Here is a 26,470-nt window from a genome sequence, read left to right on the forward strand (position 1 = left end):
GGAAGGCTTTTGTTTTTCAAAAACATTCAAATTTACAAATCCACATAATTTCATATTTACATAAAAATGCAGGGATGCCCCAACTCTTTGGTCAGCTAAACTCCTTTGACGTTTTCAAAGAAAGCCCTTAGATTTTAAGTTAACAAGTTAGGTCAATAATAAACTACACTCACCTAAAGGATTATTAGGAACACCTGTTCAATTTCTCATTAATGCAATTATCTAATCAACCAATCACATGGCAGTTGCTTCAGTGCATTTAGGGGTGTGGTCCTGGTCAAGACAATCTCCTGAACTCCAAACTGAATGTCAGAATGGGAAAGAAAGGTGATTTCAGAAATTTTGAGCATGACATAGTTGGTTACAGACGGGCCGGTCTGAGTATTTCACAATCTGCTCAATTTCTGTGATTTTCACGCACAACCATTTCTAGGGTTTACAAAGAATGGTGTGAAAAGGGAAAAACATCCAGTATGCGCCAGTCCTGTGGGTGAAAATGCCTTGTTGATGCTAGAGGTCAGAGGAGAATGGGCCGACTGATTCAAGCTGATAGAAGAGCAACTTTGACTGAAATAACCACTCGTTACAACCGAGGTATGCAGCAAAGCATCTGTGAAGCCACAACACGCACAACCTTGAGGCGGATGGGCTACAACAGCAGAAGACCCCACCGGGTACCAATGCCACGTAGAATTTAGGCAGTTCTGAAGGCGAAAGGGGGTCAAACACAGAATTAGTATGGTGTTCCTAATAATCCTTTAGGTGAGTGTATAATAATAAAAGTTCATGGTTCTCTGATGTTGGTTAATGGTCTCATGACATTGTCATGGAAATAAGAAACTTTAATTATCATGGTGAAGCTGGAATTTAAAAAAAACACAAGCTAAGTGCCTTTTAAAAGCTTTTCTTCTTGCCAAGAAGGTCAATTTCATACAGGTTATCTGCAGTCAGGAAAGACAAAAACCAAAGCCCCTCGCTCATTCTTTTATACTCTCATTGCAATTGGTGAGGGCTAATAACATAACACAATACCAAACTCATTAGTTGGTGTTATCTGCAGCTGTCCCACCTTGAAGTTTCCGAGAGCTTGTTCAAGGCTACAGACAACGAACACTAGTTCAATAGAGAAGAGTATCTAAGTTTTATTATATTAAGAATGTGTTTACTACAGAGAACTAGAATTCCCTTTATATTTAACATAAACATTTACATTTAGTCATTTAGCAGACGCTTTTATCCTAAGCGACAACAAAATGCAAGTGCTGTAACAAGTCTCAGTTAATCTAGAACAGAACGCATAGGAATTTTTACATAAATAGACAAACAGAAAATGAATAGAGTGATAAGTGCTATTCTTGATTGGTCAGGTGCTGCTGGAAAAGATGTGTCTTTAGATGTTTCTTGAAAATGGCTACAGACTCGGCTGCTCGAATTGAGATAGGCAGGTCATTCCACCAGGTGGGTCCAGGAGACAGGTCCGTGAGAGTGATTTCATACCTCTTTGGGATGGCACCACAAGGCGTTGTTCATTTACAGAACGTAAGCTCCTGGAGGGTGTGTAAGTCTGAACAAGCGAGTTTAGGTATATTGGTGCAGAGCCAGTGGTTGCTTTGTAGGTGAGCACCAGTGCCTTGAATTTGATACAAGCGGGTATTGGCAGCCAGTGCAGACTGATGAAGAGAGGTGTGACGTGCATAGGCCTGTCGCGATAGTCAATAAATCAATTAATCGCACGATTTAAAAAAATGAGCTCGATAGTTTTTCCGGCTGCGATTCAATTCCAGCGTCCGTTTTTATATCCATTTTTGCCGAGCGTTACATTATATGATCACGCTCTTATACATGTAAATGCTTCTAAGCGCGACAAGACACGAGAATGTGCTGTATGCCAATGTCATGAACAAACAATAACAACAGCACAGAGAATTTTGAGTACTCTCATATTAGGAGTCTTAAATTAGTTAAATAACGTCTTAAATTAACTTAAAGAGTTGTGAGGAAATGAGATGCGCGGGACAGCGTGTGAGATCCAGCGGCTGTTCTTATAGTAACAGGAGCACTGGTGCCTGTCATTTAATGTTCATAAAAGAACAACGGGAACAGAGAAAATTGTAGCTTTAATGATGATTAATCTATATTTAATTTATTATTTATGCAGTTAAGAAAGGTGTTTGATAACTATTACATTTCTGTATCTGTCTAACAGGGAAGGCACAGGTAAAAATAACATTTATTATTATGGGTTTATGTAAAGATTGTTTTAAGTTCACTTAAATTATTATTTTTTTAAAGACTAATAAATGTTGAAATTGGTAGCTTTCAGTTATACTGTAATGTAACGTCATTGATGTTTCATAGAGACATCAGTGACACTGGCCTTCATTCATAAAAACATGACAATACAACACCTATTTAAAATATGCTGTCAATAAATTGTTTTATTGTTTTACAATATCAAAACATTAAAAACGTATTAATCGTGATTAATTACAGGAAAAAAAAAAGATTTTTTTTAATCGATTCCCAGCACTACCTAAAACACAATCATCCGTTGCAGTTTTCCCAGCTGTTCAAGTGCATTTTTTTGTTAACAGACAGAGTCCATTGCTTTTTTTGTTTTGGTTGTTTTGTTCATTTATTGTGGATATTTAAAATGCTTTCCGTTTTCAGTGTTAAATAGTCTTTAGAAATAAAAGTTTATTGATCTTTGAAAAGGTGTACCTGCATTATGCCATTATCATTATTTTAGATGAAAATGGTCTCAGAACGACAATATTATCGTTTATCGCAATAATTTCTTGGCCAATTTATAGTCCGGCAAAATTTATCGTGACAGGCCTAGACGTGCGTATAAAAACGTCTTATAAGCTTAAAATACTTTTTTTTCAGTAAATGTTTTGATGCATTTTTATTTTTAAATTATTTAAAAAATTTTATGATTTAATTGTTTAATAGCTTTCATTCATGAAGCCCTGCAGTTTCATCGTGAACCCCAGTCTGGAAAACCCTGACATAATGTAATATTTAATGCACTTCATGGTTTTGATAACAAAGAATGGAATGTATATCAATATGGTACAAAAATATCCTATTTAAATCAAAGTGATAAACGAGTTGGGTCAAAAGTAATCTAAAAGTAATCAAAAGGTAGTCTGAATACATTACCTAAAATGAAAAATCTAGATTTAAATTACTAACTACAATTTTTGTTGTGTAATTTGGAATCTGTCTGTCTGTCTGTCTGTCTGTCTGTCTTATATTATGAGAACCACTGATCTGAACAAGCTGTCCATCTAGAAACCATGTAAAGCCACTTCCATCCTTTTTTTTTCTCAGTCCAATGTGAAACATTTCAGTCGACTTTAATTTTTAAATAAAAAGTGTTAGACTAGGGTTGGGAACCGAGAACCGGTTCTTATGCAGAACCGAAACTGATTTTTGAAAAATACCAGAACCGCGCGAAATTCCTAAGTTTCGGTTCCGAAAACGGTTCTGGTGCAATGTGTGTGCGAAGCGCTGGAAGCGTATCCTTTCATAGCGAGTGACAGCCAGTGTTGCCAACTCCGTGATTTTCCCGCTTTCCCGTTTTCCACTGTTGCCGCGGGCTGTGTTTCATGTCCGCGGGTTGAAACGATTGTACAATTGTGCGGGTTTTGTTGTGAAAACCTGGCAACCCTGGCTCACCTCATCATGAATATTAATTACGTTGCCTGCCGCTTCCAGGAGGGCAACGCAGCATAGTTGCCAAGTCCGCGTATAACACGCGACTTTGGGCTTCTTTTTTTGGCAAGTCGCGTTAAAAAATCACGAGTCGCGGGTTGCGGTTTTTTGGGCTTATTTTAAAAAATGTGGTTGCTTGTTAGGAAAATATAATAAGCAACTTCGTTTCTTTACATTTATGGTCGCTTTTTTGTCCAATACATTGACTGACACTGTCTTCTCACAACAGGCATTCAGTGCAACGATACAAGTGCTGTAGTAATCTGTCCTTTTATATCCCGCCTCCTTCTCCCCTTCATTGAAGAAAAATCGCGTTCAACGTGCAGGCATGTGACGTTATAAATGCACGTAATGAAAGTTAGTAGACTTAAATAGACATTTTTACAAACAATAGCACAAGCAGAGATGGAGAGGAAAGAGGGAGGAGAGGCACCTAATTTAATTAAAAAAATATTTTTGTAATGTATTTAAAATTACAGGCTATTATAAAAAAACAAGTCTACTAATAATAACAGTAGGTATGGTTCGAATTTATTTTATTTTAAATATGTGGCTATATTGCAGCGCTGTAGTGCTTGTGTCCCAATGTGCACACTATCCATCCTAAATAGTGTGACATTAGTAATTTTCAGTACTATCTAGGGCAGATAGTGTGCACAATGAGATGCAGGGCTTGTCTTTTTCACGGTTTGCAGTGTGTGTTGTTCACTACTTACTGCCCCTAATATGTGTGCACTAACTCCGACTATGGGTTACCATAATTGGCCTCCATGTCACTCTTTACTCTTCAAACCTCTTCTGTTCACAGCTGATCGGAGGATATTGTGTGTCCTTTATTGCAATTTGATGATTTTTGGAAAATCACATCTGTTTTTGCTTTTCAAACTCTGAGAGGTTTCAGTTTAATATGTTGCAGGCTCATTTATTGATAAAAAAATTATTTATTATAAATAATATTGATGATAATAAATTATATAATAATATTGGGCTTGTTTTGGGCTTGTTTTTGAAGCTGCGGTTGCTTATTTGTCTCGCGAGAGTTGGCAACACTGCAACGCAGTTCAGCACTGAAAGCCCTCGCGCTACACATTTACGGTTTTGCGTCAGATATTTTCTCGTTGACCACCAGCATAGCGAAGAGAAAGTCACAAGTATGGATTCATTTCCAAAGAATGAATGATAATGAAGCAAAATGTAACACGTGAAAAGTTAATAACATGCAAAGGAGGCTGCACTAGCAATTTGACAAAACATTTGCTACAGCACAGAGTGCCACAGGGCTTATACCAGATTTATAGTGAAAGGCCTATATATATATATTTATATATATATATATATATATATATATATATATATATATATATATATATATATATATATATATATATATATATATATATATATATATATATATATATATATATATATATATATATATATATATATATATATATATATATATATATATATATATATATATATATATATATATATATATTTATATATATATATATTTATATATATATATATATATATTTATATATATATATATTTATATATATATATATTTATATATATATATATTTATATATATATATATTTATATATATATATATTTATATATATATATATTTATATATATATATATTTATATATATATATATTTATATATATATATATATATATATATATATATATATATATATATATATATATATATATATAACGGTGTATATATATATATATATATATATATTTGTCAACCGTTGAGTCACCATGGTTTAGGTAAGCGTTTAGGCACAATTAGGCTACCTTTGTAATGCTGAATTGCAATTTATTATTTACAAGTTCACTGAATAACTGAATTACTATTAAATTAATATATAACTAATTAATAAATATAACTAATAAATATAATTTATAACTTGGTTTTATTCAGAGACAGAGAGATAAAATATAATAAGACAATTTCAGAGGTGTTCATTTGAAAAAAAATGTGTTGCAAGAATGGCTTAATTAATACTGTAATATATGTACAGTACAGGACTTTTTTGACATTGCCAACCTGTAAATAAATTTTAGAGCAAGTAATAAACACAAAATGGATTGTTTGAGTTGCGTATTGTGCCTTTTTCCTTTACCACTATTTGTTTAATAATTTTAATGGAACCGGAATCGGAACCGGAATCGTTAGGCGGAACCGGAACCGGAACCGGAACCGGAAAATTTCTCACGATTCCCAACCCTATGTTAGACACATTTCTAATTTTCTGCTGTGTATTTGTCAGAGCACACGCCTTCTCCATGGCAACCAGTCCACACAACTGATCCTGCAGGCATTCCCTATTCAGCAGCAAGGCACATTTACTGCATCACAACAACCGCAGCAGCAGCAACTGAAACCGCAGACTCTAAAACAGCAGAAAACAACCCCCTCTCACCAGACTGACAGCACTAGTACCCAGTCTCAATAACATGGATAAACACAATGGCCAATCAGATGGAGGTGCGTGCTCACATCATCTCTTCTGGATTTTTATTGGTGCTCTACTCATTTGAACAAAACGGCCCTTCCTGGCAGCATCTTAAATGCTTTTCAGATAAGGAACTCCCTCAACATGGCAGCTGCATGGAATACAACACCACCAGATGGACGCTGTGGCAACCATGCAGAATGTTTCACCAGACCAACAGGTGGTTGCCAAACTCATTATTTATTTCAACAACAGAAAGTATAGGATTGCTAGCCTTTGCATCACCTTTGCCAAACAGCAAGCCCTTTTGTCTTTCATTGTAAACAGCCCAAAGAACTGAGTCTATCTGTACATTCTTGTGTACCATACATGTAAATACACAGCAGTCAAGGAACAATGCAAGATATTGAATATTTTATATGCTGCATGAAGTTTAAACTTTCATTTGTACTTCCATTTTTTTTGTTTTTAAAGTATTATTTTTAATTGTAACGTTTTTATATTATACATATAGTGATGCCTTCTACTTTTAACCCTTCCCTGACAATAGTCCCTTCACGGATAGTTAGGGTTCGTAATAGTTTGTCCTTGAGGTTTTTAGTGGCACTAGATTTTTGTTTTAGTTTCTAATTTTTGGGGTGGAAATTGTTATACTCCATGTTTCTGATAAAAAAAATTGTCCAGTTTCAGTTTATTTCTAATTATCAAATACATTTGAATCAAATATGACTTTTTTTTTTTTTTTTAAGTGCCAAAATTTTGTAAAAAAAAAAAAAAACTACTTCCAGTTTTTGAATGTTAATTTGCTTTTTAGTTGAGTCATAGTAGTCCACTAAAAAGTTTTTGTGCACCTTTTCCCCTTTACATATAGCACTTATTGTGTTTATACACACTAAAATAGTCCATCCTTATAGTAATTGTGACCCAATGGTTTAGTTTTTGTGTGCATGGATGGACGGTACTTGTATTTTTCAGAGAATAATTATACGCCATAAATAAGCTTTCAAATCCACTTTCATAAATGCTTTGTTCTCCCTCATGGTTTTGGGAGCTATGCAAGAAGCCACATCTTAGGCAGAGCGTTTCTATATGTTGACCGACTGAGGACGGTCCGGAATACTGTGGACCTTTTAAATCCCGTTTTCAGGAAAATGATTATATTGTCCTATTCCTAGGTTTATTTCCAAAGTTGTCATTTAAACTGAAGCAGGGTTATCGTGCAGCTGTAGAGTCTTAAAGTTAAGAGTGATCTTCCTTTTAAGTGCTTGTATGTGAGTGTGTGTGTGTGTGTGTGTGTGTGTGTGTGTGTGTGAGAGAGAGAGAGAACTTAAAGTGCAGGCTATTATATCAATAACAGTTTGTGACTCTTCCAGTATCGCTGTGTGGGTTTCTACAGTGTGTATTAACCCCAGCGATGACCAATCAGTTCTTGCGTTGCAGTATCTCCGTATTCTAGATGTTTCCCCATTGGCTTGTTAGCTATATACCTCAGAAATGAATTTATATAAGAAGTGTATTCAAAGCTATTTTATTTTCATATGGCAAAAGACGTTAGTGTTCAACAGTATTGCTGTCTATAGACCGGTAACACTGTTAAAAGACAAGTTAGAGCTGTAAGGTATATGGAAACCGAACATATTTTGATATTGTTGACTTCTGGAATTCCAAAAGTGGAGATGTGCACCTTCCCCATTGTCTGATTCTATTTCATAGTTATGTCGTGCGTTTCATTTTGTTGTGCACTGAAACCCCCAAGTGTGTTAGCTGTTCCTGTTGAAACCAATGTTTCATTGTGTGTACAATCATACATTCTTAAAATGTACCCCCAAAAAAGCTACTGACAGGTAGAAGAGATAATTGATTTGGACTATAGATGCCCTTTTTTTTCTTCTTCTTTCTTTCTTTTCTTTGTATTTCTGTATGCAACCAAAAGAATGTGTGTTTTCAGAATATGATGGTTATTGGTTGTAGTCCCAGAATTTTCTGAGTGAGCTGAGTGAATTATAAAATACATCATCAAAGTAAATTTAAGTCTTAAGGTGTTACAATAAAAAAAGTTCTCATTTTGTTGAATTGCTGTGCACCAAAACCATGTTACCAGGTCATATCACCTTCAATGTGGCTGAATTTGTAGGAATTGTCCTCTGTTGGTTTACCTAAAAAAAAAGATAATTTTCCCTCCACAATATTCAATCTTGAAATAAAGCAAACAATGTTTCACATTGTCTACGGAGATCTCTTCAAGACTTGTTTTTTTTTTTTAAGTGACATTAATACTGCTAACTGCGGTACCAAATGGAATCAGAAGCTGGATATTAAAACAAACACTGTTATGCATTAACATGCATAATTACATAAATGAAGGAATTACGCACCTTTTTTCTGTCATTTTAAAAATACACAATTCATGCAATAGCTCTTTTACACTTTTCATTTATTCTGTATAAAAACAGTTACATCATTCCTTACTGCTTTCATTTCTGACATAACACTCTACAAGTTGAAAAAATAGCTTGATACATCAGATATTTACAATGTCAAATCTCATAGCGGTTCAAGTTGTCACAGTCAACATTCAAAAAAACATTTGATTCTTTTTGAAACCAACATCCCATCCTTCAAATGTGGTTTAGTTGGCTGAATAATTTAGCAGAAACCTTGGATCTGCTGGAATAATTAGCTTGTTAATTCGCAACGAGCAGATGTCTGATATGTTTCTTATCTTTTAAGCATGCTTCAAGAAAAAAACGTATGGTTTAATCCAGCTACTGGAGCCAAGTTAGCCACCTTTGAAGAATAGAACCCAGTCAATTACAACAAACAATGTACAATCCAAATATGATTATCTCAGTTTTACACTGCAACACATTTTATTTATATATATATATACACATATTCAACAGTTCAAATGTTCAATTCCAAACTCAAAAGCCCCCCAAAAAAGAATGTAAACATCCTAGTTGTCTTTAGTTTTAAGTACAACTTAAGTTAGGAGAAGGATCTCATATAGATACAATATAGCATTACAAATTGATAATGCATTATTATAATACTAACCTGAGAGTAATGACATGCTAAAATCAGTACAAATGCATGAACGAGAACCTCCATTCGTTGGAATTAAGTGCTTCAGATAGAGACACATTAAACAAGACTCGCTTTAGGTTTAACATCTTTACCACTGACCTACCTTACTGTTACTTGCACTATGATGCCCTTGCAGTACAGTACAGTACTTGTTCACCCAGTCAAACACGAAGACATAAGAATACACAACACGACATCATCACAGAGACACTCACTACATGATGTCGTCATTAGTAGAGCTGGTAATTTATCTGGTGAGGTAACATTAGGTTCTATATCTAAATGCTTGCCTGGCCATGGTAGCTGCTCATGCACTCAAAATACTATGATCAATACAGTACAATGGAGCCCAGCTGCATTTAGACAAAATATGTTAGAGTTATATGGCTGGACATGCTGTGTCTTGAGCGATTTGAAATATAATGGAAGACAAGGCTAATGGAGTTGCATTGAGCCAAACAGAGAGCAGGGAATCTGAGGAGATGCCCTTAAATGCCACAATTAAAGTCAGTATTTAAATGGAGGATAAGGCTTTTTAGGTCAAACCCATTGAGAAAATGATGATTTTGAGGCAAAACGAACTATGTGATGTCATTTATATGCTCTGATGTTCCAGAAAAACTTCATTTGTTGCCTGCAGCAAGGGTTGAGTTGAGGCTGTCGAGCTGCCCACGGAACTCAGCCGTTGTGCCCTCTGCAGGTCTGGAGGAACAAATGCTTCACAGCTGCCACTAGTGCTGAGATTCAAGTAATCCTGCAAGACACAATTACAAACCTAACTGAAGAAACTGGTCAGCAGTTTTTGAGTCGAAACGTACATGTTTTAAGCTGAGTCAAAACGTACATGTTTAGTGGTTTCCGACAGCAGGAGTTCAGTCCTTTCCACTAGTTTTTTGAAGGTTGGTCTCTTCAGAGGGTCAACACTCCAACACCATCTCATTACCTCGTAACTGATAACACACACACCCATAAGATTACATTTTAGATTAAAAAATATATATTACTAACCCTTTTGAATGGAATTGTAAAATGATCTTACATTTCAATTGGGGCAAACTCAGGCTCAGTCATTCTGTATCCATCTTGTATCATCTTATAGAATGTGGATCCAACTGGAATCCCTGGATAAGGTGTGTTACCTGCAGGCAAATTTACACCTCCATAATGAGTCATTTAAAGGCCCTGGTTTAGGTGAGGTGTATTCTGGGTATGTGTGATATTTAATAGGCCTGATACTAGCTCATACAGACCCAGAGAGAAGATCTCCCATAGTAAGATGCCATAGGACCAGACGTCACTCTCAAAAGTGTACACACAAGCAAACAAGCTCTCTGGGGACATCCATTTCACCGGTAGACGTGCCTAAACAGGAAACACAGCATACATGATACTGAACAATGCTTTAGTATTAAAAAAAGGGATAGTTCATTAAAGAAAATGAACATTTGGTCATTATTTATTCACCCTCATGTTGTTCCAAACCTGTGTGGATTCCTGCAGGATACAGTTTTTGTCATTATAATTAAAGTCAATGGGGTCCAATGTTGTTTTGAACTCCACTGACTTTCATTATATGGACAAATAGAGTTGAAACATTCTCCAAAATATCTTCTCTTGTGTTCCGCAGAAGGTTTGAAACAACATTAGGGTGAGTAAATCATTTTGTATGAACTATCCCTTTAAATCAACGGTGCATTTACTACTTAAAATCTCAAATAAAATTCTGAATATGATATTAATATAGAGCCTGACAGTAGGTGTGAGTGTGGTAACGGATATACAAAACTCCCTTACATTTCCTCTCAGGACGTAGCTGGAATCTCTAGTGATGTCACGTGCCAGACCGAAATCACAAATCTTTGCTACCCGACCCTGAGTCAGTAAAACATTCCTAGCGGCCAGATCTCTGTGGATACACTTAAAATACATGGCAACACGCATAAAAAGACATTTGTTAGTCAAAAATGTATGTATTTGCTATTAAAACTATAACCTCTGTCAATTCCGAATGAAAATGTGATAACATTACACGGTCTGTAATGTTCAAACCACTCTGAAACTTGAGAGGTGAATAAATTTAATACACACTCACATTTTTGGATGTGAGGAAGTCCATGCCTTTGGCCACTTGATATGAGAAGCTGAGTAAATCCTCAGTATCCAAAGAGAGATCATCTTTATCATCACACCATTCTGAGAGAGATGATACAGATTGAAAACTGTAAAATAATGAAGATTGGTGGTAAAAGTGGCTGTATTTTGCTTGTATTTTCTTGGGATGGGCCTTACCTGTCTGATTCGACCTCTTCTGATACGACCTCATGGGCATGTAACCATTATCGGTGCCCTCTCTGTGTGTGCACACATGCATATAATAGATGGTGTATTACATTTCAAAAACCTAACAAAGGACATCTATACTCTTATAAATGTTGCACCACATTTCTCAGACACATTTTACCTTGAAGGCTCTATTTGGCTGAGCAGATTTTTGTAATATCCATCGCCCGTTTTGGAACTGAAAAAAGCATCCCGTTTTCTTCTAAGGAAGTTCAACATGTCGCCATAGCAACAGTATTCTGTGATCACTAAAGTAGGGCCTGTTGAAAACAATTGTCACTTTAACAATTATCAAGGAAAAATTCTCCCAAAAATTAACACTTCACCAAAATCCACTATATTGCCAAAAGTTTTGGGACGCCTGCCTTTACATGCACATGAACTTAAATGACATCCCATTCTTAATCCATAGGGTGTATTATGGAGTTGGCCCACTCTTTGCAGCTATAACAGCTTCAACTCTTCTGGGAAGGCTTTCCACAAGGTTTAGGAGTGTGTTTATGGGAATTTTTGACCATTCTTCTAGAAGCGCATTTGTGAGGTCAGGCACTGACGTTGGATGAGAAGGCCTGGCTCATAGTCTCTGCTCTAATTCATCCTAAAGGTGTTCTATCAGGTTGAGGTCAGGACAGTCAAGTTCCTCCACTCCAAACTCGCTCATCCATGTCTTTATGGACCTTGCTTTGTGCACTGCTGCGCAGTCATGTTGGAACAGGAAGGGGCCATCCCCGAACAGTTCAAAATGTCTTGGTATGCTGAAGCATTAAGAGTTCCTTTCACTGGAACTAAGGGGTCAAGCTCAACCCCTGAAAAACAACTCCACATCATAATCCCCCCTCCACTGAACTTTACACTTGCAGAATGTAACAATGCAGTCAGACAAGTGCCATTCTCCTGGCAACCGCCAAACCCAGACTCATACATCAGATTGCCAGACAGAGAAGTGTGATTCGTCACGCCAGAGAACATCTCCACTGCTCTAAAGTCCATTGGCGGTGTGCTTTACACTAATGCATCTGACGCTTTGCATTGCACTTGGTGATGTCAGGCTTGGATGCAGCTGATTGGCCATTCCATGAAGCTCTCTACACACTGTTCTTGAGCTAATCTGAAGGCCGCACAAAGTTTGGAGGTCTGTAGCTATTGACTCTGCGCACTGTGCGCCTCAGCATGCACTGACCCCGCTCTGTGATTTTAGTTGGCCTACCACTTTGTGGCTGAGTTGCTGTTGTTCCCAATTGCTTCCACTTTGTTATAATATCACTAACAGTTGACCGTGGAATATTTAGTAGTGAGGAAATTTCACGATTGGACTTAATGCACACAAATGTTTTTAGAAGCAGTCTGCATGCCTAGGTGCTTGATTTTATACACCTGTGGCCATAGAAGTGATTCGAACATCTGATTTCAATGATTTCAAGGGGTGTCCCAATACTTTTGGAAATATAGAAATATATCTCATTCTCATATCATTATGTGTAACATAAAAGTATAGTTTAGGCAGAATGTCCAAACTGCTCCTTTCCATAATATAATTTGGTAAGCTCCAAGTATGACTAAAAGCACCATATATACATGTTATATTCCAAGTCTATTCAATAAGATGTATACAACGCTATACAGTATAACCCTATAAAAAAAACTATACAAAAGATTTGTGTGAAGAACCGACCATAATTTCGAGAGACAAATACTACTATTTTCTACACTCAAAAAAATGCTGTTAAAAATAACCCAAGTTGGGTTGAAAATGGACTAACCCAGCAATTGGGTTGTTTTAACCCAGCGGTTGGGTTAAATGTTTGCTTAAAACAACCCAATTGCTGGGTTAAAACAACCCAATCGCTGGGTCAAAACAACCCAATTGCTGGGTTAGTCCATTTTCAACCCAACTTGGGTTATTTTTAACACAGCATTTTTTAGAGTGTACTTTTGTGGTGCATTATAAATCCGCTTTCCTTATTTGGAAAAGTGAAGCATTTTCCTAACATCTCCTGTTGTTTCAACCAAAAGAAAGAAAACAATATAGAAATTGGAATGACATGAGAAACATGCAATATATCTATAATAAACTCATAGGTATCTTTCTTTAATCTGTGACCACTGTTTTAAAGTGATTGAATCAATATTTACCACTTACCTCCTATTGTACAAGCACCAAGCAAGTTGACAATGTTTATATGGTTGCCAATGTAGCTCAGAACTTTCAACTCTGACATTAGAGCCTCTTTCTCAGTGGAGTGAGCGCTCGCTTAGGGAAAAATCCACAGATATACACACACACACACACACAAACATACACAGATACATTAGATAGACATTAAAAGTTTGGAAAACTATATATATATATGTCTATATAAACATACACTGCCTGGCCAAAAAAAAAGTTGCGTTTGGATTTAAATAGGCAAATGCTTAAAAAAGCAATGACTGGATCCTTATTGCAGTGATTATTATGTTGTGAATCTAAACAGCAACTTTTTTTTGGGCCGGGCAGTGTACTTTACACGTTGCGTCATACATCCAGACATATACTCACGTTTTAGCATTTTTACAGCAACAGTGGTCACTGTGTCAGCTGATATGAGTCCATATGCAGTAGCTGCCACCACTTTACCAAACGCTCCAGAGCCAAGGATTTTACCTTCATCATAACAAACAACAACGTTTAGCTCTTACTTACCATTATTATCCGTTTAAATTCATACCATTTTAATAAGTATTCTACTAGATGATTATAATAGTTTTATAGTATAATAAGATTTCTAATCATTACTGTTTAAATGTGTGTGTGTGTGTGTGTGTGTGTGTGTGCGCGTGTGTTTCTATTCTTCGAAGAATCCTATATATGCATAGAGTGTACACACTATGTGTACACTTTTAGTCAGATGAAATAATGAGCTATTGTGTAATCATAACGTTTGGATTTATGTGTAATGTGATTGCCATTACCAAAGCGCAGTCTTTCCCGTGGAAACTCCCATTTGGGGTCATAAGGCAGCTGCGTCGGGTCTATGTAAGTATAATTGTTGCCATCAAAACTGTCGATCACCTTCCAATGGACCTCATATTTGGGTTTCTATGGCAGTGTACAAAATGGCAAGCAGAAAATACAAGTGAAATAAATAAAGCAGAACTTATTGCTAACAATTTAAGATATGCCATAGTGTGTGTGTTGTGTTGTACCTGCATGTATTTGAAGAGCAGAACCACCACAATAAAACTAAGCAGAACAGCAGTGGACACGACACCAGACAACAGAGGTGTGAAGAGTTTATGGGACACAGTTCTTTCTGGGGAGAGAAACACATGCCCACACACACATAAATATGCACACACTCACCACATCTGCATTTAAAACCGTAATACTTCTTAATTCACAGTACCATTTTAATAAGGTGAGTGTTTTAAATCTGTTGTTCAGAGGATTTTAAGAGCTTAGCGTCAGTATCAAATCCTAATGTGCACACACTGCACAAAATAATAATCCCTCATATCTGTCAACAAGATCAGTGTGTGTCTGAGAACATTCAGGGATTATCTGCTAACAGCCATGTGTGTGTTTGGGCGTGAACAGGCTTGCCTCTCTACTGATCTCAATAACACTGGCATGAATGGCCCACCTCAACAAAACAGAATGTTTGTTTTGGTGTGTGGGGAAATTAGTTAATAATTATAGCTATGAGCCATGGGAGCTAAATTAAATTAGCCTAATCTGTCAAAGCCTCCATTTGATGTCCTTGAAGGAAAAAAAAAAAAAGATTAATAAATTAGGTAAGTAAAGTTTAATTGTAATGAATAGCCCACTTCAACAAAATTACGTTTGTTTTGGTGTGTCTAGCGAAATTTGCTAATAATTAGCTATGAGCCATGAGAGCTAAATTAAGTTAGCTTAATCTGACAAAGCCTCAATTTGATGTCCATGAAGGTAAAACATAATTAATAAATTAGGTAGATAAAGTTTAATTGAAGCTTAATTGTAATGAATGGCCCACTTCAACAAAAATAGACTGTTTGTTTTGGTGTGTCGAGGGAAATTAGCTAATAATTAGCTAAGAGCTAATAAACTAAATTAAGGTAGTTTGATATGTTCACAGAAATTGTATTTCTGTGTATACTCTTCAATCTCACATGATCCTTCGGAAATCATTCTAATATGCTGATTTGGTGCTTAAAAGTATGTTCTATTATTTTCAGGATTCATTGATGAATAGAAAGTGAAAAAAACAACATCTAATTGAAACTAAATGATTATTAATGTCACTTTTGATTAATTCAATGCATCCCTGCTGAATAAAATTATCGATTTATTTATTTTTTAGGTCACAGGCTTGTGTGATCAAACTGCATTTTCCATCACTTTCTATGCCATGGTAAAATACAGAGACAAAGCATCTATTACAGACCTAATGCGCATCCTTTGCTTTTCATTTAGTTGCATTAGAGTGAAAAAAGCTTCCTGTCTTATCAGTAAGTGAAAAAAAAAGAAACATAAACATAAAATTGCCTGCATTTTTTCCCTACTAAAATCACTTGAACACACATCACATAGTAATTATGATTTCTGAACTTGTAAACAGCAGCTTCCCGGGAGGAGCTGAAAGCAGCATTAGGGTTTGAGTAAAGGATAGTCTGTAGAAAGCTTCTTCTTTCTGGCCTTGATATTGAATGACTAGGCCGCACTGACACTGCTGTAACAACTGTATTGTATTATACAACATGCGTTATCTTTTTGGACCCTGATAATTGGTGTTCACTGCTATATTTGTGATTAGTTTTAGAAAAACAATAGTCTAGGGCAGTGGTTCCCAACCACGTTCCTGGAGGCCCACCAACAGTGCACATTTTGCATGTCTCCTCAATCAAACACACCTGATTCAGGTCATCCACTCTTTAGTAGTGACTCCAAAACCTGATGTGGGTGTGTCAGACAAAGGAGACATGCAAAATGTACACTGTTGGTGGGCCTCCAGGAACGTGGATGGGAACCACTGGTCAAGGCTAAGTGTAAGGTATGTCCTTATTTAGATAAACATGAATGAATCTCACCGCTGATGGAAAAGAGGGTGTAGGCATGCTCGCCCTGGGTTTTTGCCACACACTCAAGAGTGTGAAATTTTCCTTTGCTGATATTAAGTCGGCTCTCCACCTCGCTTCGTCCAAACTCTGACCCTGACACCGTTACCATGGCAACCTCCTCATCGGCTTGCGTCGCATTCAACAAAAGGGAGCACCTGTCAGAGAATATAAAGAGCCAAAAGAATATGACAAACAGCTATTATATCCATAGAACATATTTTATCATCTAAGAAACACTTTTCTATTCTAAATAGCTTTGTGACACTGCAAACTCAATAATTTGTTTACTACTACTAGAGATGTGTGTGCTTACACTTTATTTCAGTGGTCCACTTTAGACATTCTACTAACTATAAGTAATTTTGCAACTACATGTCAGCTAACATTCTCATTAGAGTATTAGTAGACTTTAAGGTTAGGGTTAGGTGTTAGTAGAATAAAGGCCCGTTCACACCAAGAGCGATAAATATAAAGATAACTACATGTAGTTGCAAAGTTACTATAGTCAGTAGAATGTCTGTTGGGAGACCATCAAAATAAAGCGTTAGCTGAAATTAAACCGACAGTCTACTAATAATCTAATGAGAGTTAGTTAACATGTAGTTGCAAAGTTGGTAGAATGTCTACAGTGGACCATCAAAATAAAGTGTTAGCATGCGTGCTAATGTATGGTTGTTGAGTGTGAGTGGATTATATTAGTCTGTGTGTGAGTCATACCGTGTATGTGGCGGCTCGCAGTAATACCAAGATATTTTGGGGACAGGATATCCTGAAGCAACACACCGCACCTGTCCATCAACTGGCCCCTCCTGGGAAACTATCACTGGTTTACCTGAATGAGAGATTTAGTGTTTTTATATAAGACTGTATTATAAATGTATTAAAACATTAATTTGAAAGCTAAAATCCTTTCAGTCCTCTGAACTCACACATAACATGGACGGTGAATGACTTATTGACAGATGCATATGTGTGATTGGCTGAGAACGTGTAGATCCCACCCTCTGATCCATGAATTCGAACCAGCCTCAGTTCACTGATGTACCTGCAAAATTCCAAACAACACTCAATGTCCGTGAAAGATGTATAAATGTTAAATTAAATTTTTTTGTAAATTAGGTCACTAATGCTAATTGTAAAACGTATGACATGCGTAGTTAACAAATGGACATTAACTTTTTTAACACTGTGGTTAGTTGAATAAGTGAAAGTGTATAATTTAGATGCTAAATAAATTGAGAATTAAAAAAAAAAAAATTTAAAATGTATTTAATAGTTAATACAAATAACACAAATTGTATTAATATTTGGAGGTAAAATTCTCCTATTTCCTAACTTACCAGAGTAAAAGTTCTTATTTACTTTTTGTACAATTTTTTTTTTACTAATTTACTTCACAAGTTTTAAAAAAAAATAAAAGTATACCCCAAATAGATAATGGCAATAATATTTAAAAAAAAATTATACAATGGTTTCAGCGATACATTTTTTTAATCAATCATTTTACAGTTCATGATGAGGTAGGACAATTAGTACAATTTCTACATTTTACTTGAATTTGACAAATTTAATACCACAATATAATTATAATGAATAGATAATTTTATGTTTATTGACCAAATCTGTGCTCTATGCACATCTATCCAAATTATCAAAATATAATAGAAAAAATGTCTTGTGAGCTGCTCATATATGTCACATGTCTGTCTGTTTGTTTCAGTTGTGTTTTGATTCTGTCCCCGTCCACACGAAGCCAGAACTTTCCTTATCCGATCTTTTTTTTCTTTCTCGTTTCAAGAAATATCTGCGTACACACGGAACCTCTGAAACCGTCTCAAAAGGATGTAGTATACATGCCAGGCCAATATGTGGCGCTGTAATTCTGCCACTGAAATACACTAAAAACGGAGAAGAAGAGACGTGGCTCGAAGGGGTACAGCAACCTACACCTACCCCAAGCCAAAACCTACCCTTACAATAATTTTAATTACAAATACAGTAATTAAATTACACAATATTGATGTGCGTATGCCCAGTGCCCATAGTTGTATCCCTTTCTAGTCTTTCCAACGTGGGATGTGTTTAGCTGTATACGTAAAAGATTTGTACCGTATCAGCGTTTCGTCCACAAGGATCCGGCGTTTTGGGAGTATGAATCCGATATTTTTTGAAACCGGGTCCCAGAGTGGATAAATCTGAAAACGACACTCTTGCGTTTTCATGTGTACAGCCAATCCATATATTTTGTGAAACAGTGATGTCATCACACCACGTCCCGCACGGTAAAGACTAGAAAGGAATACAACTACGGGCACTGGGCATACGCACATCAATTTTGCGTCATTTAATTACTGTATTTGCATTATTGTAAGGGTAGGTTTAGGGTGTAGGTGTTAATAAAACACATTTGGTAAGTAGCACATTTATTTGTTATTTTATTGTGAGATTTTGCCTCACTTCCTACCATTGCTGTACCCCTTCTAGCCACAACTCTTCTTCGTTTTTAGTTTATTTCTGTGGCAGAATTACAGCGCCACATACTGGCCTGGCATGTATACTACATCGTTTTGAGTCGGTTTCAGTGCTCTCGTGTGTACGCGGATATTTCTTGAAACGAGGGGAATAAAAGATCGGATAGGGAAAGCTCTGGCTTGGTGTGGAAGGGGCCTTAGTTTCCCGCCACTTGTTTGTTTCCTCGTAAGTTAAGTTCTGTTCAGCTGTGTTTAGTTAATTATCTCCTTTCTGTTTGCTATTTAAGTTCTTCCCTGTCCATTCATTCTTTGTCCGGTAACCGTTATGGTTGAGTGTGTTTTCCTTGTCGTTCTTCCTTGTTCCTGAGAGTTTACATTAAAGTTTATGATCAATTGAGATCTGATTCTTCAGTTTGTTCCTGTGCTATAGACCGTGACAATATACTGGTTTTGGTTTTTAACCAGCTTTAAAGAAACAGTAGCAAATAAGATCAAAGTTGTGTATATAATAACACTGGTGGTGGAGTTACCACAGAATTGACTGTGTGTATATGTGCAGGTGTGTGTACCTGTACTGCTGGTTGTGTAGTGTAATGACGTGCTCGGATGTGTTTTTGAGCTGTTGGTTGTTATAGGTCCAGTAGATTTCGGAGGGTCTGGGGTATGAAGTCATCTCCACTCTGAGGGTCAGACTCTCTCCCTCTCGCACCTCCACCACACTGTCCTCTCCCTCCGTAAGGTTAATGAAACCATGCTCTGCCACAAACACACACACAAAAAAAACAGACGTCCTGTTGTTTAGCCAGGGACATGTTTTTTGCTGAAAATGCCAAGGTTTAAAGATGTACGGTTAAAGTAAAACCCTATTTCAACAATTGTTGTATTGATTGTTACATTTTAGCCCATTCATTTTCCCACAAGTCTTGCTCTCTGCTTTAAAGTCAATAATATTTAGAAGATGCAGCTTAATCTCACATTCCTTACCGTAAACCTCCAGATTGACAGTTGCCATGGAGATACCCTTCTCATTCTTCGCATTACATTGATAGACTCCTGAATCATTCATCTTCACAGAATTGAACTTCAGTGTTGCTGAGCGCTGATATCCTCGAGAACCAGGCAGGATCATAGAGTTAGGGGTTTTCGTAGCTGTCTAAATCGTTATTGACAACATTAATCCAGGTTAGGTACTGTGCTTACAGGAAGCAATCTTATATATGCAACAGGTGTGTGGATCTAACCGTTTCCGAAGGGATACTCCAGCTCAGTTTGAACTCATGGTTGATGTTGATGGCGCTGCAGGTGAGCTCAAACGCCTGATCCTGGATCAGAATCACATTTTCCGTCCTGGATAGGCTGATCATTGGCACTGTCTCCGGGACTGTATCACAAAAACAATAAACATGTAATAAAGCTTTATATAATATGTAAAGTAAAGATTATATAATATGACAATGATACACTACTGTCAGAAGTTTATGTTTTTGAAAAGCATCTTTTATGCTCACCAAGAATCAAAAATACAGTAAAAACAGCAATATTGTGAAATATTATTACAATTTAAAAATTTTAATTTTAGTCTTTTTAATTATATTTTAATATTTTTTTCAGGATTCTTTGATGAATAGAAAGTTCAATGAACAGTATTTGAAATAGAAATATTTTGTAACATTATAAACGTCTTTACTGTCATTTTTGATCAATTTTACGTGTTCTTGCTGAATAAAAGTATTTATTTCTTTTTTTCAAAAATCTTTAAAAATCATTGATCTTTTTGAGCTCCAAATACTCATATTATAATGATTTCTGAAAGAACATGAGACACTGAAAACTGGAGTAATGGCTGCTGAAAATTCAGCTTTGCCATCACAGGAATAAATTACATATTAAAATATATTTTAAAGGAAAACAGTTATTTTAAATTGTAATATTACTCTGTATTTTCTATCAAACAAATGTAGCCTTGATGAGCATTTAAGACTTCTTTTATAAACATTAAAAAGTCTTAAGTATTCCGAACTTTCACATTCATGTGTGTCCACTGCTTATGGTATAATTCTCTTTATCAAACTCTTTCCATCTAACAAAGTGGTTCTCAAACAGTGAGTTGTGATGCAAAGGAAAAAAGGCTCATAATCATATAATCATGCCTAATTAGATTAGCATAATATAGAAGAGAGAAAACATTTCCCATATTTCCCATAATTTTGTTTACTTTTGTACAATAGACAGCTTTAGTACTTTGATGGTTTTTTTTTATGTCCAATGTAAAATCAAGCGGATAGTTCACCCAAAAACAAAATTTATATTATAATTTCCCCATCCTCACACCATTTCAAACATGTATGACTTTCCTTCTTCTGTGAAACACAAAAGAACATATTTTTGTCCATACAGAGACAGTCAATGGGGTCTACAATAACACTGGGCTCCATTCCCTTTCATTGTATGGACTAAAAAAAGATAAACTTTTTCATACTTTATTCTTTAGTGTCCCACATAAAGAAATAAATGCATACAGATTTAGATATGATTTGGGTGATTAAAATGCATACAGATTTAGATATGATTTGGGTGATTAAAATGATGAACTATCCCTTTAAGAACCACTGCTCTAACACACACATACACACACACACACACACACACACACACACACACACACACCTGGCCGCACATCCAAGTTATACAGGCTTGATTTCACAGTTTTTTCATCCATCTGCCCTGCACAAACGTAGCAGCCATCAAAGGCTTTGGAGACATTTCTGATGGTGATCCCTCTCTGAGGGTGCGTGATGTAGGTGAGGCCAGCTGGTAAGGCTGTGCCAGTACAGGTCAACAGGGACAGGTGATTGACAGCTGGATCTGTTACTAAACAAGGAATAGTGCAATCCTCTCCTTCCCTCACCAGAAGGCCGGTCACCATGGATCGCACAAAAGCATTCTCCAAATCTGCCAGAAAAAGCGAGACATTTTAGGTAGAAAACATAGAGAGTGCTGAGAAAGGGAACGAAAGACATGCAAATCAACAGAGATCATAAGGAAGGGGGGAATGTGAATGCAAAACAAAGGGCGTTACTTTAAACACTGGAAGGACTTGTCTATGAGGAAGTAGTACAAAAAAAACCTCTGTGTGCAAGAGGTTTATCACACAATTCGGCTCTTCAAATTCTACATCATTCAATGACAGTTAACAATAATAAAAATTAATAGAAATTAAACCACATCCACACTAAGGTGTGGTTTGAGTACACAGCTTAAGGGAATGCATTTGTGCTTTAACAAAAGACCTATTCAAGTTTTAATACTTCTTCAGGAGTGAAGTGTGGGAATTGAGGCCAAAAGAACAAATAAACCCCTCAGAATAAAAAAACTGCATAAATATGCATATTCAGACCTTTCACGTAGACATAGATAGAGCTGTTCTCTCCTGTTTGTGTGTTCTCACAGGTGTAACGGCCCATGTGCTGCATCTGTGTGGAGTTGAGGAGGATGACACTGGCTCCAGCTTCCTTTAGCTCTCCATCGATTTTCCGACCTTTTTCCCTTAGCCATTGCACACTGCCTGTGCTTGCCTCTGCATCGTCATGACAACGGAGTTCCAGTTGTCCACCTTTAAGTATCACCGGATCAGGGGCATCGGGGGTGATAACTGGTTTAAACCATCCTGGAACACAAACACACATCAATCTGTTCACTGTGCATACCAAATCAGGTCTAATCAACGGTTAATGCATCGCTTTGTTGACAGTCAACAAACGTTAGGAAGGTGAGAAGGTCTTTATGGACTGTGATAATTCTTTAAAAGCTTAAACCTGCAACTGATGTTATTAAAGTATTTGCTCTGACTATTTGAATTATGACAAACAGAATAAAAAATAAAAAAAACTCCTGGATCTCACATTTCATCCAAAACTCGAAACCAGAGAGAGAATCTATTATATATTTTGAATCATTAATATTTAAACATATATTTTAATAGATGTTTTTAAGTCAATTATGAACATGCGTTACTATGCTATAATTTCATTACATTAAAAGAATGTAACTCAATGTTTTTTTTTTTTTCTAATTTACAATACCGTTGAAAAGTCTGGGTCACCAAATTTTTAATAAAGACCGTTTTCTAAATATATTCTAAATATATTTTAATGTATTCCTTTATTCCAAAACTAAGTTTGCACAAAGTTGCCAAAAGAGTGCAAAGTTCTGAAGGACAGCATTTATTTGGAATAAAAATATTTTGTAATATTAGAAATGTCTTTACTGGCGCTTTTGAACAATTTATTGCATCCTTGCTGAATAAAAGGTGTTTTTTTGTTTGTTTTTTATACTGACCCCAAACTATAAATGGTAATATATGTCAACATTGATTTAAAAGAAAACGAATATAAATACTTAGACCAACATTGTGAAAATATTTTGAATTTCAGTGAGTAGCTATAATTTTTGCATTTTATGGGCTTCAAAATAGGCGTTATATCTTTTAGGCAAAGCAATACATAAAGTATAAGTTAAATGAGTAAAGTTAAAATACATTTTTAACTTTGGGGGGGGGGGGGGGGGGGTTGTGATATAGCCAAGGCATATTCATCCAAACATTATTTCTTAGTTTTTTGATGACCTCACATTTAAACAATTAAGCGCTGCCTTCTCCCCATTATCCGCACTATGATGACTAATCTGTTACTTCACCATGAATATCCATGGTCAAGACGAATCAAACGTTACGAAACAAGCATGGTGCATTAGTGACTAAGGCAGGCAATTTTCTCAGGATAGCTGAAGATTGGATCCAATTTGCCAAACCGTCCCCGTACGGAGCTTTCCCGGTAGTTAGAACATTCAATCACTCGCGCGCCCACACACACACACACACACACACACACACACACATAGGCGCGACTATGACAACAAACCAGCAAAGGCTAAAAAGCGCAGAATTTATCAAAGCAACGTAACATCCAAGGAATTTTGAGGATTCTTGAATTGTTTGTGGCATGTTTTCAGTCCCATAACACTTTAAAACACGTTTACAAAGTGTCCTGGCAATTTATTGTTGATACGGGTTATTGGGTTGTCAGCCTGAAAAAAATAGGCTACTGAAATTAAGCTATTAGCCTACTATTAGGCTAATTAAAAAAATATATGCAATAGAAATATGCACACATGACTACAGGAGACAATAAAAGTTGTAGGCCTACGTCTTTGTGTAGCTACAAATGCCTATAAAGAACTGTAACTGAATAACACGTAATAGCCTGTGTGATGTTTTTTCGTTTTGAAAATATTCGCCATGTTTACTATTTTCAATTAAAATTATTAAAATGAAAAATACAGTTACACTTGTGAAACAACTCGCGGTCTCACCTAAAACACGAGACAGTACGTGAACCTTCTTCTCGGACGGCACCTGTTGCTTGCAGTTATACAATCTATCCGATAATCTCGACCAGGAAACTGCAAACCGACCGTTAGTTGAGCACAGTTTGTGACCAGGCCTGTAACTTATTAGCTAATGTATCTCAGTAGGCTAGTTGTTGTGGTCAGTATAGTTTTTTTTTTTATATTAGTAGCCTAGCCGATTGCTTTATATTTGACGTATGTCTATAGCCTAAGCGACTCTAATTACACGCTACTTAATTATTGACACTGTGCACAACACACGAGATTCGCCCGGTGTGCGAGTTAACTTGCCATAATTGAAATTAATCAATAGCTATCCAGCTCAGTAAGTGTAGACATCATAATAAATCAATTATTCGATTGATAGCGCGCAACTATCGAGAGTATAGGCTACACTAACAGATGGACAAAAACATAACTCTTAACGGTCATCATCTGCATCTGTCGTCAAAACAATTGGATAATTCCCTGGATATCAGCCTATAATCATCTGCTCATAATTAACTCATTCAATTAGGCATTGTGGAGCCAATCTTTTTGGGAAAGAATGCAACTTATCATGGAAAGAAATAATAGGCTAATAATACAACTAATAATAATAGGCTAATACAACGCCATTTTTTTTAAATCTTAACTGAAAATGTAAGTTCTTACCTCCAGGTAAGGCGAATAAAAGTAGAAATGTGCGTAGAAACCAAGCGTCACACATTCTGTCTGTGAGTGTGCGTGTGTCCGTACATTAGTATTACTGATCCACAACTGACTGTGCGTCTTCAAGTGCCTCTCTCTCTCTCTCTCTCTGTCTCTCTCTCTCGCGCTCTCTCTCACTATGTATGGCAAGCCATTTGAACATTTAATCCTTTAAACTACTAGTAGGCTATCTATGTTTGTTACTAGTAGCTACTTATTTTTAGGGTGTGTTCATAGTATGGTTCACTTGGTTCGTTTGGACAGTACCAGAAAAAAAAAAAACATTTAGTCCTGGTCCGCTTAGTGTCCGTCCGGTTAGCCATTTTTAACACTGAACCTGAAGATACTTAACCTAAAGGCATGGATATGTTCACAACCTGATTGGTCGGCTTTTATGATGCATTGCCTATTTTGAGACGGAACTCACTGAACATCCAAAATAATGGAAAAATGTGTGCTGTGTGCTGGGATAAATGCACTCGTTGTATGTAGCCTATATATGATGGTATTTTGATCAGCTTATAAAATGTGTGAAGGAGTCAAAACATGTTCCTTAATTACATGTACTTTATCCAATAGGTATTAGGTTATTATTTAGTTTCACTATTAACTATTCCCAGCTGTCAATGGGACAATCAGTTATGTTTCAACTTCATCTAGGCCATGCACACGGTAAAGATTCAGGATTGACAACCGCATTTAAATACGGGAGTGAATCCCCTAAATTATTGTTCCGTGTGTGTACAGGACTCACTCCCGAAATTGCAAGATCTGGCAACACGAATGAGTCAAAGCTAGTACCACTTTCCCTGGTTTTCTTGCACTTAAATACATCATTAACAACTAGTTGTTCACTCTACTTCCATACACACTGCGTAGAGGTTTTGTAAATGCGATTGCCGCTACCTGAATTTTTCGGGAATTAATTTGTTTTGTTGAATGCGGTTGTCACTCCTGTAATTTACTGCACTGTGTGTACAGAATGGGATTAAGCACTAAAAAATGACAACCGAATTTAACTGCAGTGTGTACGTGGCCTTAAAACTTTATTCAAATTCTTGTTGTTATCTTGTTCCAGTTTTACTCTTAACTACATTTGGTACTAATACAGTTTTCCATTCCTTATTATTAATTTATCATTATTGCTAGTAGTACTTATATCACCATTTGCAAAGACTTTTTATTTGTCATATGTAATGTGTC

At 36.3% G+C, this 26,470-nt stretch overlaps 2 protein-coding genes across 3 annotated transcripts in view; one reads left to right on the forward strand and one right to left on the reverse strand.

Annotated features, from left to right (window-relative positions):
- clockb (clock circadian regulator b) overlaps positions 1–23,035 on the forward strand; it is a 49,580-nt gene extending 26,545 nt beyond the window's left edge. Inside the window, exon 21 of one of the 2 annotated variants that reach the window (XM_079813376.1) lies at positions 22,622–23,035. In XM_079813376.1, the coding sequence (XP_079669502.1) occupies positions 22,622–22,627 (6 nt within the window). In that variant the 3' untranslated portion in view covers positions 22,628–23,035. Of the gene's footprint in view, positions 1–6,008; positions 8,415–22,621 lie in introns of those variants that run through there. The other variant, XM_079813375.1, reaches the window with a different exon arrangement.
- Positions 8,576–25,377, reverse strand: kitb (KIT proto-oncogene, receptor tyrosine kinase b). Its single transcript, XM_079813367.1, has 21 exons — positions 25,232–25,377; positions 22,569–22,838; positions 21,839–22,123; positions 20,413–20,552; positions 20,156–20,324; positions 19,741–19,927; positions 17,630–17,745; positions 17,418–17,532; positions 16,671–16,855; positions 14,808–14,914; positions 14,574–14,700; positions 14,161–14,265; positions 13,762–13,872; positions 11,743–11,881; positions 11,571–11,632; positions 11,374–11,474; positions 11,076–11,198; positions 10,532–10,643; positions 10,321–10,420; positions 10,126–10,231; positions 8,576–10,035 (listed from the first exon to the last, which is right to left on the reverse strand). The coding sequence occupies exons 1-21, from the start codon at positions 25,284–25,286 to the stop codon at positions 9,877–9,879; spliced, it is 2,874 nt and encodes a 957-aa protein (XP_079669493.1). The 5' UTR covers positions 25,287–25,377; the 3' UTR covers positions 8,576–9,876.
- Between the last annotated feature and the right edge of the window lie 1,093 nt (positions 25,378–26,470).

Source organism: Gobio gobio (genome assembly GCF_949357685.1).
Source record: "Gobio gobio genome assembly, chromosome: 3".
NCBI classification, from domain to species: Eukaryota; Metazoa; Chordata; class Actinopteri; order Cypriniformes; family Gobionidae; genus Gobio; species Gobio gobio.

Bases quoted from the DNA above. Each gene is read 5' to 3' on its own strand.
- kitb (XM_079813367.1), bottom strand. From the start codon at position 25,286: ATGTGTGACGCTTGGTTTCTACGCACATTTCTACTTTTATTCGCCTTA. The intron at 20,553-21,838 runs GTGTGTGTGTGT...TTTGTGATACAG, and splicing joins TAACTTGGATGTGCGGCCAG to TCCCGGAGACAGTGCCAATG. The intron at 11,199-11,373 runs GTGAGTGTGTAT...ATGTATTTTAAG, and splicing joins ACTTCCTCACATCCAAAAAT to TGTATCCACAGAGATCTGGC.